The 18,045-nt window shown below is 38.8% G+C and overlaps 5 protein-coding genes and 1 long non-coding RNA gene across 6 annotated transcripts in view; 2 read left to right on the top strand and 4 right to left on the bottom strand.

The window, feature by feature from the left end:
- The window catches only part of LOC117572355 (formin-J), a 50,364-nt gene extending 48,961 nt beyond the window's left edge, over nucleotides 1-1,403 (bottom strand). Inside the window, exon 1 of the mRNA XM_034255118.2 lies at nucleotides 653-1,403. Coding sequence (XP_034111009.2) covers nucleotides 653-719 — 67 coding nt within the window. The 5' untranslated portion in view covers nucleotides 720-1,403. The remainder of the gene's footprint in view (nucleotides 1-652) is intronic.
- A 454-nt stretch (nucleotides 1,404-1,857) lies between these two features.
- Nucleotides 1,858-5,867, top strand: LOC127565688 (uncharacterized). The gene is made up of 4 exons (XR_007955014.1): nucleotides 1,858-1,943; nucleotides 2,006-2,051; nucleotides 5,469-5,503; nucleotides 5,561-5,867. It is a non-coding gene; the product is annotated as an uncharacterized LOC127565688 (long non-coding RNA).
- A 2,340-nt stretch (nucleotides 5,868-8,207) lies between these two features.
- LOC117572356 (uncharacterized) lies at nucleotides 8,208-9,719 on the top strand. Its single transcript, XM_034255119.2, has 2 exons — nucleotides 8,208-8,371; nucleotides 8,466-9,719. The coding sequence occupies exon 2, from the start codon at nucleotides 8,560-8,562 to the stop codon at nucleotides 9,328-9,330; it is 771 nt and encodes a 256-aa protein (XP_034111010.1). The 5' UTR covers nucleotides 8,208-8,371; nucleotides 8,466-8,559; the 3' UTR covers nucleotides 9,331-9,719.
- A 1,437-nt stretch (nucleotides 9,720-11,156) lies between these two features.
- LOC117572277 (adenosylhomocysteinase-like 1) lies at nucleotides 11,157-14,756 on the bottom strand. The gene is made up of 3 exons (XM_034254981.2): nucleotides 13,728-14,756; nucleotides 12,706-13,155; nucleotides 11,157-12,078 (listed from the first exon to the last, which is right to left on the bottom strand). Exons 1-3 carry the CDS (start codon nucleotides 14,250-14,252, stop codon nucleotides 11,485-11,487), a joined length of 1,569 nt encoding a protein of 522 aa, XP_034110872.1. The 5' UTR covers nucleotides 14,253-14,756; the 3' UTR covers nucleotides 11,157-11,484.
- A 304-nt stretch (nucleotides 14,757-15,060) lies between these two features.
- LOC117572280 (uncharacterized) lies at nucleotides 15,061-16,972 on the bottom strand. The gene is made up of 3 exons (XM_034254987.2): nucleotides 16,436-16,972; nucleotides 15,684-15,883; nucleotides 15,061-15,612 (listed from the first exon to the last, which is right to left on the bottom strand). The coding sequence occupies exons 1-3, from the start codon at nucleotides 16,901-16,903 to the stop codon at nucleotides 15,174-15,176; spliced, it is 1,107 nt and encodes a 368-aa protein (XP_034110878.1). The 5' UTR covers nucleotides 16,904-16,972; the 3' UTR covers nucleotides 15,061-15,173.
- Nucleotides 16,973-17,050: 78 nt separating this feature from the next.
- On the bottom strand, nucleotides 17,051-17,775 carry LOC117572282 (small VCP/p97-interacting protein). The gene is made up of 3 exons (XM_034254988.2): nucleotides 17,569-17,775; nucleotides 17,342-17,512; nucleotides 17,051-17,278 (listed from the first exon to the last, which is right to left on the bottom strand). Exons 1-3 carry the CDS (start codon nucleotides 17,578-17,580, stop codon nucleotides 17,264-17,266), a joined length of 198 nt encoding a protein of 65 aa, XP_034110879.1. The 5' UTR covers nucleotides 17,581-17,775; the 3' UTR covers nucleotides 17,051-17,263.
- Nucleotides 17,776-18,045: the final 270 nt, after the last annotated feature.

Below are 18,045 nucleotides of genomic sequence, written 5' to 3'. Positions count from 1 at the left end.
GGGCTAATTTGTAGGCCCAGAGGCCGGTTGGCTGTCATGATTTCGAAAAATTTTAAGTAGTCACGTCAGCGGCTTTTTAGTGGCAGCAGAAAGCAGGAAAAACAAAGTGCCCCCATCTCCAAAGCAGCAACAGCAGCAATTGCTGGCGTTCCTTTGCAACAACAATTTGAAGAGAGAGACCACTGAACACTGAAAATTAAAACAAACAAAATGCTGAAAGGCAATCTAAGAGCCAAACTCGGGGGCACAAAGTTAATGCCAGTCAAGACACAGTCAAGTGCCGCCCGACTGACTGACTGACTCAGAGAGGCGCTAGACAGAGACAGAGATAGTGGGAGAGAGTGAGCGAAAGAGAGAGAGAGCGCGTAAGAGAGCAAGTAAATTACGCATAAATCTTTCAATTGAAGCGAGCAAAGCAAAGCAATGAGATTGAAACATTTCGGGGATGCAATGTTTGGATTTGCCTTCTAGTTAATTGCCGCAGCAGCAGCAATCAAGATACAACACACAAGAACTAAGAAATAGTATTTGTATTTTCTTCTAGTTTCGTAGTTTGTTTTTTTGGCTTTTGGGTTAGTGAACTCCCGAGCTTCGAGGATCAATCGTTTTTTTTTTTTCGTTTTCAAATTATATGGATAAATTCTAGGCATACCCTCACAATATTTGCAACATTTTGCTGGTGGCTCATCGTTGGCGGTGGCATCGGCAATGATCGGCATGATCCCGGTTCCGGTTCCGTTGCAGTTTTTGCTCCTCCAACCGCACACACTTCACTTCAGTCCTCTTCTTGTTGCTGTTGTTGCTGTTGTGATGGTTGTTGTTCCGCCTTCCTCACAACCAACACAATGTCAGCTGGCACATCGTTTGCAACACACACACTCACACACACACACTCGGAACACAACACTTTTAACACTCACACACACACACACACTCGCGACACTCGCGTTTGGCAATGATTGAGGTTCGGATCGGTATTTTTTTTTTTCTTACGGGGGTATTTTTCTAAATGTTCGGCGGGTCTTAACCACCTGCCTGCAATATCGAGTCGCCTTTTCTTCTTTTTTGTTTTGCAAAATCTTTTTAGCACTTTCGTTTTTTTTTCTGGAATGTTAACAGCATTTCTTCTTCGTTTTTAGCACAGTTCCCTCTTTTCTCAGGATAACGTCACTTAAACCATTCTAATCTGTTACGATCTGATTGTGATCTCAACCGATCTGAACTGGGTTCGCTTCGGTTTGCTACTGTCAGTGTGTGTCTACGAGTCTGTTTTGGTTGGGGACGTCACGCCGTGGCTATTTCTAGTCTTTCGGCTTTCACATTGCGCTTTTTCCGTGAATATTGTACGAGACGTTCAAACGTGAAACCTCCGCAGAGACCACTGAGCAGACACACTCACGGACCGGCCGTGTCGAGCCGTGCAAGCAAGCATCCAAGCAAACCAAACCGATTGCCAGCCAGCCAGTCAGCCAGCCAAGAGTATTCTTTTTCGAAAATTTCGAACACACACAAAATTTCGAAAAACCGACGGAATTTTCTCAGCAAATGTTAGATAATTTGGCGTCGGCGCGGCCAACAAAAAGTTTTTCACCATTTTCCTCAATGAAACAATGAACTTTCACATTTCGAACACAGGCCACAACACAACGTTCTCTCTCTCTCTCTCACGCTCCTTTTGACGCTCTCTCGAGTTTCGAAAACGATTTTCGAAAATAGCATAGTGAGCACGTCACACAGCACAGATATAGAGAGAGGAAGATCGAAAAGAGCATAAGTTAGAATGAGAGCAGGAGATCGAGATCGAGAAAAGTTTTGAAAAAGTTTTTCCATTTTTTTTTCGTTTCGTATGCTGCGCGCGTCCGCAATTTGGTTTGTGTTTTGCACCCTACGCGACGAGTTGTTCGACGCGGCATTCAGGATTCCATAGAAGATTCGCACTCTAAGTGGGTTTGTGGGTCAAGGTGCGAGCTATTAGCGAAAAACTCGAATAAATTGATTTTTTCAGGTGATATTTGAAGCACAAAAGCTCTATTGACGCAAATCGAACCAAGGTAGTTCCTTAAATTTTTAGAAATCATTTTGAGATCTTCAAACAAAAGAATACTGACTGACATTATTAATATAAAAACTAGACACTTTATATAATTAAACACTTTAATCTACTAAACTTATTAAACTAATTATGAATTATGAACATTATTCTCTTTAATCCATCAACAATACATTAAGAATCATTATGAGCATTATTCTCTTTAATCTTTCAACAATAGATTCAAAATCGTTCTCTTCTTTTATTGATATCAAGTGCAAATTTCTACTTATAATAAATAGAGCTCTGTTACTAAAGACGCAACTGCTTCAGGATTTATAATAGTATGTACTAAAGATTTGGCATTTGGCCAGCACATCTTAACTGCACACACACACACACATACACATAAGCAGAAGCGGAGCACTATGAAAATCCTTGCTAAGCGGCAATAACAAATAGACAACGACCTTGAAGAAACAAGTAAGAGTGAATTCGTCACGTCTGATCGACGAGGAGATGCTCTGTAAACTGTATTGATATTTTTGAAAGTTGTAACTTCTACATTTTTCGTGTAATTGTTTTGAAATTTTCAGGAAAGCAACCTAAACTTAAAATGTAAATATTACATTAAGCATTTAAAAAAATATTGATTGTTGATTTACAGGAACATTTTAGAGCCATTTCTTTCAAGACCTCTTATTGCATTTCATAGTTTCTATATTCTATATTATATATATATTTCAATTGTCTTGAAATTTGTAGGATAGCAAAATAAAGTCCAAATGAAAATACATATAACAAAAACTAATTTAACATATATGTACATATGTTGATGTTTGTTTTTCATAAGTAATTTTAAGTCATTCAATCTCAGACTGCTGCATATTATAATCTCTAATTTACAGAATAATACAAAATACTTAAAATGTAAACATAACATTCTCAAACCAACATAAATGTTGATTTTTACTCTACAGGAGTGCTTTTAATTTATTTATTATCCTTTATAACTTCTACATTATTCAAGCAGTTGGTTTGAAATTAAGAGGATAGCAGAAAAAAGTCAAAATGCACATATAACACTAAAAATGTAATAGAAATATTGATGTTTTCTCTAGAGTCATTTATTCCCGGACTGCGTTTATATTATATATTCTAATTTATATGTTCTTCATGTCATTTTTGATGCTTCAAATAATAATATAATAATTTACAGAATCACATTTTGAATGCTCTTAAGTCATTCATTCCCTCAAGTCTCTAATTCCCCTTGTTTTCTTAGACATTTAAAATTTATAAATCGCAAAGTTTTCAACAACTTTCGCTATAAGTGAGCATAAATTCGCATAAACAAATTCACAAATTGGCGAGCGCCGCTATAAGAGGCCAATTATCGATAACAACAAATATAATTTATATGATTTTTTTTTTATAAATTAATCTAAACATAGCAGCAGCAATTGTGGGCACCCAAAACGTTTTGCCTAGAAACACCTGAATGACTAATCAAAGAGGTAATTACACAGAGTCTTCACCTATCTGTGTTGTTCTTTATTTCTCTTCTCATTTGGGTTTTTCTCTCTCTTGAGATTGAAGTAAATTGGCAATTTAAATTTAGAAATCGGACAAATAATTAAGATAAATATAGCATAAATTTTTTGATTTGAACTCACGTTATTATCGCGCATCGAGTATAGATGATGTCCAATCAAATATGTGTTGGAAAAATGTATATAGAAAACGACATTTCGAGCGCAGCGTTGGTAAAAATAAATCGCAATCAACCAATTTCCACGCCCACGCCCCCTCAACCCAAGTGACACCGCCTCCTGCACACATACACAAATACACACAATATACATAAATACTTATGAATGTTCGTTCAGCAAAAGCCAAATAGCAACTAAAAATACGAAAATTGACTCAGCTTTGGCTTTTATTGTTGTTGTTATTCATCCACCTTTCTCCCTTGCACCACCTTGCTTGTTCCCCCCTTTGTCTTGTTCTTGTTTAGCGACAAAAATGTTGTGCACGAAAAATGTGAATTTTTAGAAAATAATTTCTAAAATTTATTGCCAAATTGGGCGCAAGTCAGAGAGTCGTACGTCAACAGCTGTCGGACACTGTAAAGGGGCTCGAGCATCTTTACGTGGGCAGATTCCCAGACTTGAAACTAATTACTAATTGCGCACAGTGCACAAACTTTTTGGCCGTCTGGGAAAATTGCACAATTTTCACACACAAACACACACACACACACATTTTTCTTCCATGCTGCAATGTCAGGGACATGAAGCAACAAGAACAACAACAAAAGGGAGGTGAATTTATGGCAACAAAATTTATTGTGCACATGTTTGAAAACATAAAAAAATATGTGCAATGACATTTAGCAACCATTAGAATTGTTATTATTGTTGCTGTTGCCATACATTTGTGGTTGCTCTTGTTGCTTTTGTTGCTGTTGCTGTCAAGCACCTCGCCCAGGGTCAGTTGAAATAAAATTTGCAAATAGTTTTTGGCTTATGAATTATGAGTGGGCCGACGAACTTTATGGCCCACTGTTCGCCGCTTTCCCGAAAATTCATTGCTCGAATGTCTTATTTGTTGCAGCCAGCAAGCCAGCAACCAACAAAACATCAACAACCCACAGGAGTAGCAACAACATCGACATCGACAACGACACGAACATTTACTTATTTATTTTCTTTCCAATTTTCTTCATTTTGTTCCTCCTGCATTATAAATTATAAAAGCTGGTAGCATAGAAAAAAAGAAGAAAAGAAATGAAAAAAAAAATGATCATCAGCCACAAAAACTGAAATCGAGCGCGTCAGAATTCTTTCTTTTTTTTTTTTTTTGGTTGTGCTCTTTTTGCTTTTCTTTTCGATTTTCATTTCTTATTTTTTTGTTCTTACCCACTGTTGTTGGCGTGGGCGAGAAATTTAAAAACATTTTTCACTATGCGAAAGTTGCTCGACTTGACGTCGTTTATAATGACGAAATGCTAAGCATTCAGTTTAGAAATGCCATAAACAAACAACAAACAACCAAACAACAAATGGCAACAGCAACACCAAATACCAAATGGCAATAGAAACGAGCAACGAACGACGGCAATGCATATATTACGTATACGCATACGCATACAAAGAGAGAAGAGTCGCTGGCAGTTTTAGCGATTTGCCAAATTAAACATCAGCCTGCAGTTTATTCAATTATTTAAATATCTTTGCTTTAGTTTTTGAGCATATTTATTGCCTGGATTTCATTCTTTTTATAACATGCAAATCACTGAAATTTGTTGAGTATTTTTCTTTCAGGGGTACTAGATAATATATGTATTAAAAAAATTAATTTTTTATGAAATGAATTTATTTCTAATTTTATTTACTGTGATACCATCAATTAAATTTTGTATTTTATTTTTTAACAGACTAGCTGCTGTTTCCTTTTTTTACTGAGTGAAACGTAAATATTAGATTTTATGTTTTAAAAGTTCTCATTATAAGAATGATTTTTTCATAGATGCCGATGCCCGTTAAGGATCCCTGCAAACCTTGCGCTAGTCGCATTGAAGCTTGCCTGCAGCACAACAATTTCCAGGAGCAAAAGTGTCTGCAAGTGCTCGAGGATGTGCGTCAGTGTTGCCTCAAGTGGCAAAAGGAATCATTTTGTTGCAATGGCATCGACTTAAAGAAAGCATATTTAAAAGAAAATGAAGTTAAGAGTGTCTAATAAAAAGCATATTTAAAAGAAAATGAAGTTAAGATTATCAAATAAATAACAAACATAAATAAATTCTTATTCTAAGTGCATCACAAAATTGAGTTGACAAACATTTTAACTTTGGGTTAGGAAAAGAGATGAAAAGCTGCTATTCAGTTCCATCCAAATAAATCCAATTGCATCCAAACGAAACCAGTCTCTTGCTGATTATAATATTGTTGTTTATTTATGTACGTGCAAAATAATAATAATTAAAGCAGCATATTTTTTAGCTGTCATTTCTTTGTGGTTGAAGCAAGAATGACAGTGCTCGACATTTGCCCTGAGTGTTGGAAAATCGCTGATGGAAAATTTCAACTGTTTATTTCATAATCTGTGATAATTTATGTGATTACTTAAATGAGCAATGTTATGTGCCGAGAAAAAGAAACCGAATAAAAACTATGCCAAGAACAACTAATTGGTGCACACAAAACCAAAAAGAATAAAAATACATACACTTTTATATGCGTGTAGTTGTGTGTGTGTGTGTATGTGGGAACACAGTGCGGTTGAAAAGTATGCGGATGACTAACTGCAACAGGTGCCAGCGCATGTTGGACATGGACTTTCAACTGCCACTGTGCGCGCAAACATCGCGACATCACGCCACAAACTAGCAACACTAACAAACATGACAACAACTCATTAATTATGGCAAATAAAACTGGTGCCGCTACCAAAACCGATAAAATGTTTTTTCATATTTATTTTGATTACCGAAGAGTGTGAAAATAAACAGTTTTATTAAAGCTGCAGTTGCTAAATTTAAACGTTCGATAACGTGATTGCCGTTTCATGCATATACATATATATATCGATAACCTGCGATTCTTCGATAACTTCAATGAATCGCTTATCAATGCAGCGATTGCAGTCACATTATTCTATTTTTTTAATAATAATATAGAATAGTAAATAATGTAAAAGCCATTTAATTTAAACAACTGTCAATAGGCTACAGTGATTCGATAACATCTACATCGATATTTTTGTAGACTGCTTAACTGCACTGCTTAACTTTGGGCATATGAAATGCAAGCAGTTTGTTCATTTTCATAATTTTGCCCATCACTTTGGGTGATTGTTCGCTATGCAGCGATATTTTGCACAACTATGAGGCTCGACAAACAGCGGCAGCAATAAATACTAAAATTAGCTAATAAAATAATGCAACAAAAATGCAAAAGTTAAACCAATATGTAAGCAACGCAATAGTTGAATGCACTTCCCAATCGGATTCATATAAGAATACAATGCCTAGCAACAGGTTGCTAGGAGAGTATGCGACATTCGGACTAAACAACGTGTGATGCGGTTTATACTTAGTATTCGAATCATTCGACAAGTCATAAATTATAAATGGATACACAAATGTAACAGGGTTGCAATCTATAAAATTGTTTCACAGAAATCTATTGCTATTATAGTGATTTTCGATAAATTCGCAGAAATCAAAACGATACAAAATGTTGCCAATTCGATTGTTCACGCTCACGCACGCAACACAGCTAGCCAGAACAATCCAGTGAGAACGAAAGAGAGAGAGCGAGATGACAATCGGACCAGCTGCACATGCGACTTCATATTGGAAAAGGGCGTCGCAATGAAGCCGGCAAAACAAAGACGCGAATCAGACACAAAAGCAACAAGACAAAATCGCAAGCCAGTCGAAGAAGAAGAAGTTAAAGCAAAGCGCTTGAAACATTTTCGCATTTTCTCACAACATAAAAAAACATTAACAACGTCACAGGCGATAACGAGAGAAGCGCCAGCGCCTCTCCCCCTGTAGCCGTCGACGCCTCCAGGTTGCACCCAAAGCAGTTTTTTTTCAAAATAGAGCAACTATTCACACGCACACTCTTGCACGCACACATACACACGCTTGTAATAAAAATAAACAAAAGCTACACATAAAAAATAGCAAAATTACCTCAGCGCTGCTGCTTCTGCCGCTGCCTCTGCCTCTGCCCCTGCTGCTGATGTTGTTGGATTCCGTTCCCGTTTGCTCTCTTGTGAAGGCGTCTTCGGGCGACGGGCGATTTGTTATTATTGTAACTGCGCCGCTGGCCAGTTGGCACCACAGTTCCAACACGCAATTCACGATATGTATTGACAACTTTGAACACTTATTGCACTTGGGGACACTGCAATTATTGCTTTGAACGCATCAAAGTTGCTTAATTTTAGAATTTTATGCACAGACGTCGCGGAATTCACAAAAACACTTGCATTTGCACACTGGCGCCGCCTGCAGCTGTTTGCAATAACTAAACCTACACACAATTTGCAGACAGTTGGCAGCCCCAGCAACCAACGGAACAGTGTTGCATGCGTCGATAACATACAACAAATGTCGGCTGCAACTCTGACTATACCATCAGTCAGACTGACAGTGCTCACAACCAGGCTTGGCAAGTTGCAACCCTATTCAAGACGCCGCAGAGGGTATAAAGAAAAAAGAAGAAAAAAGGCGCACCGAAAACGAGCCGCTTTGCATTGAAATTTTGGGTAAAGAAAAAACAGCGCATCCAAGCAACGAGTGAAATTTGTGTTAGTTTTTAAATACAGGTAAGCAAGTAAATAAATGTACTTGAAAGGCTGAAAGTGTAGCGAACTCACGTGTGTATACAACATTTTCAATTTTTTTTATCAAATTTTGCAGTGCTGACGAAACGTGTCTCTGGTTTCTGAGTCTGCGTCGAGAGCAAAGCAAAAAAGAAAAAAAAAATAGAAAAGAAAAGTGAAACACGAACAAAATGTCGGACATCTCCAGCGCTCAGCTCAGAACTGAAATCCAGGCGGTACTCAAAGATGCCGATCTCTCAACCATTTCCGCCAAGCGAGTGCGCGAACAAGTTGAAGGCAAACTCAACTGTTCGCTGGTGAGCCGCAAGAAGGAGTTTGACAATATTGTGATGGAGGTGATCAACGAGCAGCAGGAGGACGACGACGATGATGATGACGATGATGGCGGCGATGGTGACGATGGCAAGGATCCCGATGCTGATCCCCAAGATGATAGCGAGCAAAGCGAAGAGGATGAGGTCGCCAGCAGCAGTGAGGAGGAGCAACAGAAGAAGCAAAAGAAGAAGCCGGGACCCAAGAAGCGTCCACAGCCCACCAAGCATAAGGTGTCTGCCAAGAAGAAGCGCAAGACTCTCAATGCCGATGACTCGGGCACCGAAAGCGATGCCGGCTCCGATTCTGACTACGAAGTAGTCAAGAAACCCACTCCTAAAAAGAAGGCCGCCAAGTCGGGGGCTGGTGGCACAACCGGACGCAAGAGCACCGGCTTCACACGCGCCTACAATCTGTCGCCGGAGCTGTCGGCTTTGGTGGGCGCCGATTCGTTGCCACGCCACGAGGTGGTCAAGAAGGTGTGGGCCATCATTAAGGAGCGTGATCTGTACGATCCGAAGAACAAGCAGTTTGCCATATGCGACGATGAGCTGATGAAGGTGATGAACATCAAGCGTTTCCGCACCTTCGGTATGCTGAAGCATCTCAAGCCGCACTTCCTTGACTAAGTAACAAACAATTACAACATCTCTTCCTACTCCCTCTCCTCTTAATCCACATCCAGATGCAATTTGGACAACCCACAACACATCCATACACATTTTGTTTAGTTTATAGTTTTGCTTGATTCCTTTTTTATATAGTAGATACATATATATTGAGAATCCACAGACACAACACACACACTCACATACACAACACTTTTTCGGCACCTTGCAACAATTTCGTTTTTAAGAATTTCCTACTTTGTTCTGCTTCATTTCGGCTCTCGTCCCCACCAGAATAATAATTGCGTTAGGATTAACAACAACCTAATTAAGACGAATCTACAAAATATACTTTCATATATAGTCTCTACGGCATTTTAAGTAAAATTTACGAAAAAAAAAAAACAAAACGATAACGACATAAAAATTAAACATTTAATTTTTTGTAACGTGTAATTTACGATTTATGGTAAAAATATCAACAAAAAAAAACGAAAAAACAAATTTAAGGCATGATATCAAATAAAATAGACGAGTGATGCATCTGATTAAAATAAATACGAATTCTATTATTTCAAACATTTCAGAAATGGGGGATTTACCTTTCCAGATCCGAAGACAGTATTATGAATTAACTTGAGATCAAATAATGTATTCTATAAGGCCTTACTCTTATTTTTACTAAATAAAATCTAGGACGAGCCCTTTTATTTATCAACGAATATATTACTTAACTTTTTTTAGTAATTAAACTATCAGAATCAATAAAATTAAACTTTTATATGATTTAAAAAATTATTTTTGAGGATAAAATTATTTACAGAAAACTTTTATGAACATTTTGAAATTAGTGAAACTAATTAATACTAAAAAGGCCAATCAAAATTTTGATTTTTTGAAAGCATTTATTTCTTGAAATAAAGTTTACTACTTTTATAATAAAAAAACACACAATTTAAAATTAAAATATATTTAAAGAAAAACAAATTTTGATTACTAATTTAAGAATTGACTATTAAAACTTTTCCAAATTTAAGAAAATACATATTTTATTGTCATTTATCCTATAGTAAATATTTCAGTTGAAAAAAAAACTACAGAATTGCTCAATAAAACGTTTTGTTTATTTTTTTTTATTGGTTTTTGCATTTCTCACAAATTTTCATGCTCAATTTTTATTTAATTTTTTTTACAAACATTTTCTGTTTAAATTTCACGTTTTTTGTATTTATACATAAAGTTTTCTAATATATGTATATGCGTGTATGTGTATATATATATAGAATTCTTTATCTATATCTTTAGATTTAGGTATTTATCTGATATATGCCTGCGTGTACCTGTGTGAGTTTGAGTACATCAATAATTGAATATATGGAATTATTTGCACTGCAATTATCGTCAATTAACTTTCGATTTCATCGTTAACGACGCTACGTTTCGATACAAAGAGGGATACAGAAGGAAGAAAAGGGGTAACAAATGTTATAATAAAATCGTAAGTACATAAACAATTGTATAATATTACATAAACAAAGTGTACAAATACAAAATTTTATATAAGATCGTATTAAGTAGTAAGTACATATTTAGTAAATTCCAAGCGACGGCAATAAAAATATTTCTTCAAAAATTCCAAATTTCTAAATTCAAATATTAAGTACAGAGAAATGATGAGAGGCGAAAGAAAGCAGGATAAAGAGAGAGCTTAAAATTTGTTTTATGTGTTTTTGGGTTAGTCACCGAAACCGTTAGTTTTAGTGTTGCGAAATGAAAAATAAAAAGAAAATGGGTGGCGCGTAAATTAAATACTTTTGCGGCTATTAAATTGTTAAATTGTTTTACAAGTGAAATGCTAGCAACTAAAAAGCATCCGTTAAGTTTGTTTGGTTTTGTTTTGTTTTGTTTTGTGAACAAAGCGAATACAATTTTGTATAGTAACTTTTAGTGTTAAGTGTTAGTTGTGTTATGTTTGTTTTTGTTTTTTTGTTTGTTTTGTCAACAAATGTTGCGAGAATTCTCGCATAAATATATATGCATTTTTAGTTTATAATCCTTGCAAAGAAAATACTTTCGTTGGCGTTGTGTTTCTAATTGTTTTGTTTGTAGGCTACTGCTGCTCATGTTGTTGTTGTTGTTGTTGTTGTTATTGTCCCCATTGTTTGTTGTTGTTCTCTAGTAACGATAGTAGTTGGGCTTGAAGGGACCCGCCTTATTGAGGCCCATGTACTTGGCCTGCTCATCGCTGAGCTCGGTGAGATGCGCATCGAACGTTGGCAGATGCAGACTCGCCACATACTCATCCATCTTCTTGGGCAGCAGATACACATCGCTCTTGTAGCGACCGGGCGGCGCATTAAACAGCTCAATCAATGCCAACGCCTGCGTGGCAGATGTGATGGAGACCGCAAACGAGGGTATACTCGAGCAGCTCAAATTGACAAGGCGACCCTCGGCGAGCAATATAATATACTTGCCCTCGGGCCAAATGATGTGATCCACCTGGGAGCGAACCTTCTCCCAGGTCAAATCCGGGGTACGCAAACCATTCACATCGATCTCCGTGTTCGAGTGTCCCATGTTGCACACAATGCAACCGCTCTTCATCTTATCCATGTGCTCACGGACCACAACATTCTTGTTGCCCGTCGCCGTCACTACAATGTCCACGTTGCGGATCACCTCATTCAGCTTGACCACACGGAAGCCATCCATGCTCGCCTGGAGCGCACAAATCGGATCGATTTCCGTAATGTACACAATGCAGCCCTAAAGGAGAAGAGAGAGAAAAGAGTTAGTAATCATGATGTGCATTAAAGATTAAGATTTAGCTCTATACTATCGATAATAAAGAACATATTGTTTAGACCTTATCTCATGATAACTGCGTGCATTCTTATTGAACAAGGTTTCTAAATAATCTTTATTAAAAAAGATTAAATTCTTAAATGAAAGTATAAATCAATTCGATCCTAAAAGGCATTTCCTTAAACGGAATATAAGCTAATTAAAATGTTATATATTATCAATTCAATATATTGAAAATAAAACTATAATAATTCAATAGACAATAGCTTTCATATCTTCGTTATAATTTTTCACTTCCACTGAGCTGATACCAAATTTTGAATACAAATGTATATTTTACACTTGGGAATGAATATAATATAAATATAAATCCAATTAATGGAATTTTCGGCGTGCTATTATCAAAGTAACTGCCGTTAATTCTCGATTTCAAATGTGAATCTACAGAATTTAAATTCCATATTTGTGAAACAAAATCGTTTCTAATGAAAATATGGTAAATTTTTAGGGAATTAAAATTGTTATATGGAAATACTAGAATATTTAAGACTTGTTCTAATTATATCCACGTCCCAACCATCATCTCACCTGTCCCTTGAGCGCCTGAGCACAGCCCTTGCCCACATCTCCATAGCCACAGACGACAACCTGTTTGCCACCGAACATCACATCGGTGGAACGCTTCAGACTGTCCAATATGGACTCTTTGCAGCTATAGAGATTGTCAAATTTGGTCTTCGTCACCGAGTCATTGACATTCATGGCAGGCACCGTCAGTTTGCCCGCCTTCGACAGCTGATAGAGACGATGCACACCGGTGACACTCTCCTCCACAATGCCCTTGACCAGCTTGAACATGGTGGGATACTTTTTGAGCATCAAATGGGTGGCATCGCCGCCATCGTCCAAGATCATGTTGGGCTGCCAGTTCTCGGCATTGACACAGCGATCGATGCACCACCAGAAATCCTCCTCCGTTTCGCCGCGCCAGGCAAAGATTGGAATACCCGACTCGGCCAAGGCAGCGGCAACTTCGTTCTGCAAAACATAGAGAGGAGAGAGGGAATGAGTATTTACTCTGATAAGTCGATAGCTTGTGCGTGTTTGGTTGGTTGGGTGGTGAGTGAGTGAGTGTGAGTGTGATTCAGTGTGTCAATAAAGCTGTCGATAAGAAGGGCAGGGCAACCACGATCCGCACCGCAGACCGCAGACGTGTTCGTGTGGGTGGCGCGTTTAATTAGACATCGCATAAAAATAAAAGCAAACAGCGCAATGCTAATTGCATTCGCTCTGGTTGCTGGGCAAGATTTGGAGGTGAAGTTGAAGCTGGAAGAGGCACAGCTGAAGTTGAAGTAGAAGATGCTGATGAAGTTCGCTGTAAATGAAGCTGGTGCAAAGCGCCAGAAACTAGTTTTACTCCCTTCGCAGTGGAGACCCAATTTCGGCGCTGAACAACACACATCAATTATCAGCGTCGCCTCTTTGATTGCCAAACCACTTGAGTCCCCATTTGATTGATGATTTGTTTGTCTTCGTCTTTGTCGCGTTGTCTTTGTCCTCAGTCTGTTTTTTTTGTGTGTGCATGACTAGCAATTGACTCAATTACTCACTTGCGTGGAATAGATGTTGCAAGCGGCCCAACGCACACTTGCTCCCAGCTCCGCCAGCGTCTCAATCAACACCGCCGTCTGTGCATTGATGTGGGTGCAGCCCACGATCTTGGCATCCTTCAGCGGTTTATCCTCCGCCGCACGCTTACGCAGCGCCATGATGCCGGGCATCTCCTGTTCGGCAATCTCGATTTCACGACGTCCAAACGCATGTTGAGCTGCAATGTTACGCACACAGAAATCGGAGCTGCCTTTCGTGTTCTTTTGCACTTTTTCGCGGGGTGGCACATCGTCGCCATCTTCGCTGCTGCCGGTGTAGGAGGCGGAGCTGAAGGAGTCCGTGGAGGAGGCGCTGAGCGAGCGACTGCGATAGCGATTTGTCTTCTTCAGTGCTGAGGATTGCTTGGTGGCGGGTGGAGGGACCACAATACTAGGATCTTGGGGTTGAGTGGCCACCGCCTGTTGCTGTTTGTCGCCGCCACCGAAGCCCGGATCAACGACAACCGTGTCCGCCAGATTGTTCATTGTGTGTTATGTAAAACGATTTACAGGATGTCAATAGAAGGGGGCGGGTTCTTAGAAGGGGGGAGTGGACGTCAATTGTGGGAGATGGAATTATTACGTATCGTCACGTGATGGGTGTGAGTGTGATCAGTTGTCACGAACAATTTACAACACAAAAAAAAAGACGAAATTTAATTGTGTTTTTGTGTGCGCTGCGCCGTCGCCGTTCTTCGTCTCCTTTGTTTCACCTCTCCGTTTCAAAACACACTCTCTGCTTGCTGCCGCTGTCGCTGCCTCTGCTACCGCCGCTGCTGCTTCCTCTTCTTTCTTGCTGGTGTGTGCAATAAAACCAAAATAAAAATTAAACACAATTGTATGGGGAGTAACGGCGTTGCGTTTTTATTAGTTTTTAGCTTTTAGCTGTAGAAGAGAAACGAACTGAATGCGTGAGTGCCGCAAAACAAAAGGTATTTTATGGTAGAGTGAAAAAAAACAACAAATTGCCGTCCGTGTTTATCTATCTGCCAACCGCCACAAGTCATCGGCCATAGTATCGACTTATCGCACTTCGCAATGTCGTGCGCAGTCTGAGCGTTACAATATACCAACCGACTCGAATAAATACTGAGCTCCACAGTTTTAAAATAGAATTACAAAAAATGAGGAAACAATTTTAAGATCAATTTAAATTTTACATTTCCAATTTCTTATGAATATAAGAAAAATATAAAAAGGAGAATTACCAGTAACTTTAGCTGGTAAATAACTACAAAAGATTGGACTAACTGCAATATCGATACATTGGAAGCACCTATCGAAATTGTAACGATTAAAAAGTGCAAAAACAAATTTAATATCTTAAGGAATATACACCGCACGTAGATATTAATGAATAATTACAATTAATAGTTATTCGAATGTTTGATAATAATTAACAAGGGGTTACATATGTTCTTCCAGGTACCCGCAAAGCTCGCTGTCATCCAAGTCAGTCACTAGATGAGCCTCCGTCAACAACGCCGCCTTATAGGAATCTCGCTTTTCCACGACACGCGACAGATTCGACATTCCTAGTGGTCCATACTTGGCATACTTTCGAATGAATTGTCCCACCTGCTTGCTGTCCACCACCGACATGCTGAGACTGGTGCTCCACGAGAGCAGCGCCAACGGTCGCTCAGGCGTTAAGTCCTGCGACGGTGTGATGAGATGGCGATAGAGGCAGCCACGTACAATATGCTGCAGTTGCTCCACTTGGCCGTGGTAGGCACAGGGATGATACATCATAATGATGGCACCCTCGGCCAGATTGCGCATGTAGCGTTGAGGCGGCAAAAACTTGTAGGTGCCATAAACAGCGGGCAGAGGACGAAACGCGCCACTGCAAAGTAAAAAAAACAAAAACGGTATTAGAAAGGATTTCCCAAAGGCTTTGTGGTAGACTTCAAGTACTTGGTAGGCGGCTCATGGCTATAGCCAATTGACTCATTTAAGCACTTGGCGGGCGGCACGTAGGCACTGGGCAAAAAGTGTTTCGTCAACAACGCCTCAGTGTTGAGATTGGGATTAAAGTGGCTTCGGTTGCTTTGTAGGCACAGATAGTTATAGTTCTGACGCACATCCAGCGGATCAAAGTCGACGGCAAGGTTGTTCTATATAACAAAATTAATAAAAGCGCTTTAGTTGAATATTTGTAAGACTTAGAAGTAATTTATAATTTTATAGTTTAGTAGCTGTCTTGACTCACAATTTCGCTCGAACTGCATTTTAAAATAATGTTAAACTTGGAAAGTGTTCTCACTGAAGTTTCTATCTCTGTTTAGAACAACACAACAGAACAATAAAAAAGCTTCTTCGATAAAATGGTGTCCTAAATAACTTGCTAATTACTTAATCATGCTGATCTTTTCAGAAACCATTTGAAATGCAGACGATAAGGGACATACAGAGGTGTGGCCTAATTATGTAACAAGCATTAGCTTTATAAAAGCTATAGAAATAGTTTTATATTTCTATTAAATCGGAGCCCCGGAGTCTATGGCATACTATATAGGAGTTCAATCAAGCCGACAGACGGATAAAGTCATGTTATATTACCTATTTATGACTAAGACCAGACTCTCGGACACATTTTCAATTACCTCTAAACTATTAAAAGCTGATGATTAATCTTTGATGAGGGGAAAACCCAAAGTTTTGCTTACCACGCCATCATCACAAACGGCAATCGGTTTGTGCGCCGCTGGCTTCACTGTACTATCTGCGACTACTTCGCCTGGCGCATGAGGAAACCATTTACCCTGCCAGCTGTCCTTAATATTGCTCCTTGATTTTGTTGACGTTGACGTCTTCTTGGTGGGATCAGGCTGAAGATCGGTCTTTTCGGTTATTGGAATGTGAGGTTCGCCAGGCGCATACGGAAACCATTTGCCCTGCCAGCTATCTTTCGATTTTGAAATGTCATTGGACGGCGACTGCACACGTTGCACTTTCTTGTCGTTGTGGGAATCTTCTCCGGGTCCATAGGGAAATGATTTGCCCTGCCATGGATTAAGTTCTTCCAATGGTCTCAGCAGATTTGCTTCCGCTTTCTTTATAGTTTTGGCATGGAAAATGTTGAAAGTGGCAAATAATAAAAACAATGTAACCAAACTATGCAAATCGGATTGCATTTTAATCTAATTATAAGCAAAATGAAAACAAATGCTGGCAACAGGTGCTAAAGAACAAAGCCGACTGCGCAGTAATCGAAACGCAGAACAGCTGTTCTCTATACAGCATTTTACAACACTGTTCTCAAATTTGCTTGCGTATTTCAATTCTTAAAATTGGAATTTATTTACTTTTCTTTTTTGGTGAAAATTTGGTATTATACTGGGGAAAAGCTGCAATCACAAAAGAGTCATTTTTTGGGGGTGGGTCACAATATTTACAATTCAATTTGTTTGAAACAAAAGTAATACAAAAATTGCCTTGAAGCGAAGGCACATCGAGGCAGCTTGGTTCAAAATGCATCCTTTCGATGTTCGATTTTAAGTTGTTTGCCACTGCAGATGAAAAGAAATCGATAATAAAAACTCACATACTTCGATACCTATGATCACACTTACCCGCAAATTGGGGTTGTTGCCCCCTTGACGAGCCGCCTCCTCTTCACGGCGCTCCATCTCCTCCGCCCTTTGCTGCTGACGACGCACTTTGTCCAGATTTTTTACACCTCGAGATTCGTTTTCCTGTCGTCGACGCTCTGCTGCCTCCAACTGCTGCCTACGGCGCTCGTCCTAATAATTATATGCATATTTCAATCGAATGAAATGTCAGTTGTCTGTTTACTTACTGGAGGTGGCATTAAATTTGTCTCCTCGGCGCTGTTACCGCAGCAGGAAAGACATTCCCATTTTGTTGTTGCTTTTTTTACTGTGCCCACCAAACTCAATGAAGTTAATGCAGCTTAGTACGGCTTCCTTTTGCGCAGTTTCGCTTTAATTACTTCTGCATTACTATTTACTTTTTCTGTCTTGCCTCTTGTTTTGTTGTGACATTTCGCACAGCTGATTGGGCGACCAGAATACCATCACTAGCAATCAGCTGACTATCGTTTGTTAGAGATGCGCTAAAATTGATATATACTAAATTATCTATTGCAATATATTGTTTTAGCATAAAATACATGACATCAATTTTGTTAATATGATAGCAATTTAATTTATTTGTTTATATTGTACAACGCATGCAATATATATATTTTTATTATATGCAACTGGTCATTTTTATCTTGTCTAGTGACTTGGTAGCAGTTACTCTAACATTGCTC

This window comes from Drosophila albomicans, chromosome 3, assembly GCF_009650485.2.
Source record: "Drosophila albomicans strain 15112-1751.03 chromosome 3, ASM965048v2, whole genome shotgun sequence".
In the NCBI taxonomy this organism is placed as follows: domain Eukaryota; kingdom Metazoa; phylum Arthropoda; class Insecta; order Diptera; family Drosophilidae; genus Drosophila; species Drosophila albomicans.
The sequence above is the reverse complement of the archived record's forward strand: the minus strand, read 5'-3'. Positions and strand labels throughout refer to the sequence as shown.

Bases quoted from the DNA above. Each gene is read 5' to 3' on its own strand.
- LOC117572356 (XM_034255119.2), top strand. From the start codon at position 8,560: ATGTCGGACATCTCCAGCGCTCAGCTCAGAACTGAAATCCAGGCGGTA.
- LOC117572277 (XM_034254981.2), bottom strand. From the start codon at position 14,252: ATGAACAATCTGGCGGACACGGTTGTCGTTGATCCGGGCTTCGGTGGC. The intron at 13,156-13,727 runs GTGAGTAATTGA...TATGTTTTGCAG, and splicing joins GCAACATCTATTCCACGCAA to AACGAAGTTGCCGCTGCCTT. The intron at 12,079-12,705 runs GTGAGATGATGG...CTTCTCCTTTAG, and splicing joins CTCAGGCGCTCAAGGGACAG to GGCTGCATTGTGTACATTAC.
- LOC117572280 (XM_034254987.2), bottom strand. From the start codon at position 16,903: ATGCAATCCGATTTGCATAGTTTGGTTACATTGTTTTTATTATTTGCC. The intron at 15,884-16,435 runs GTAAGCAAAACT...TTTGTTATATAG, and splicing joins CCGTTTGTGATGATGGCGTG to AACAACCTTGCCGTCGACTT. The intron at 15,613-15,683 runs GTACTTGAAGTC...TTTACTTTGCAG, and splicing joins AGCCATGAGCCGCCTACCAA to TGGCGCGTTTCGTCCTCTGC.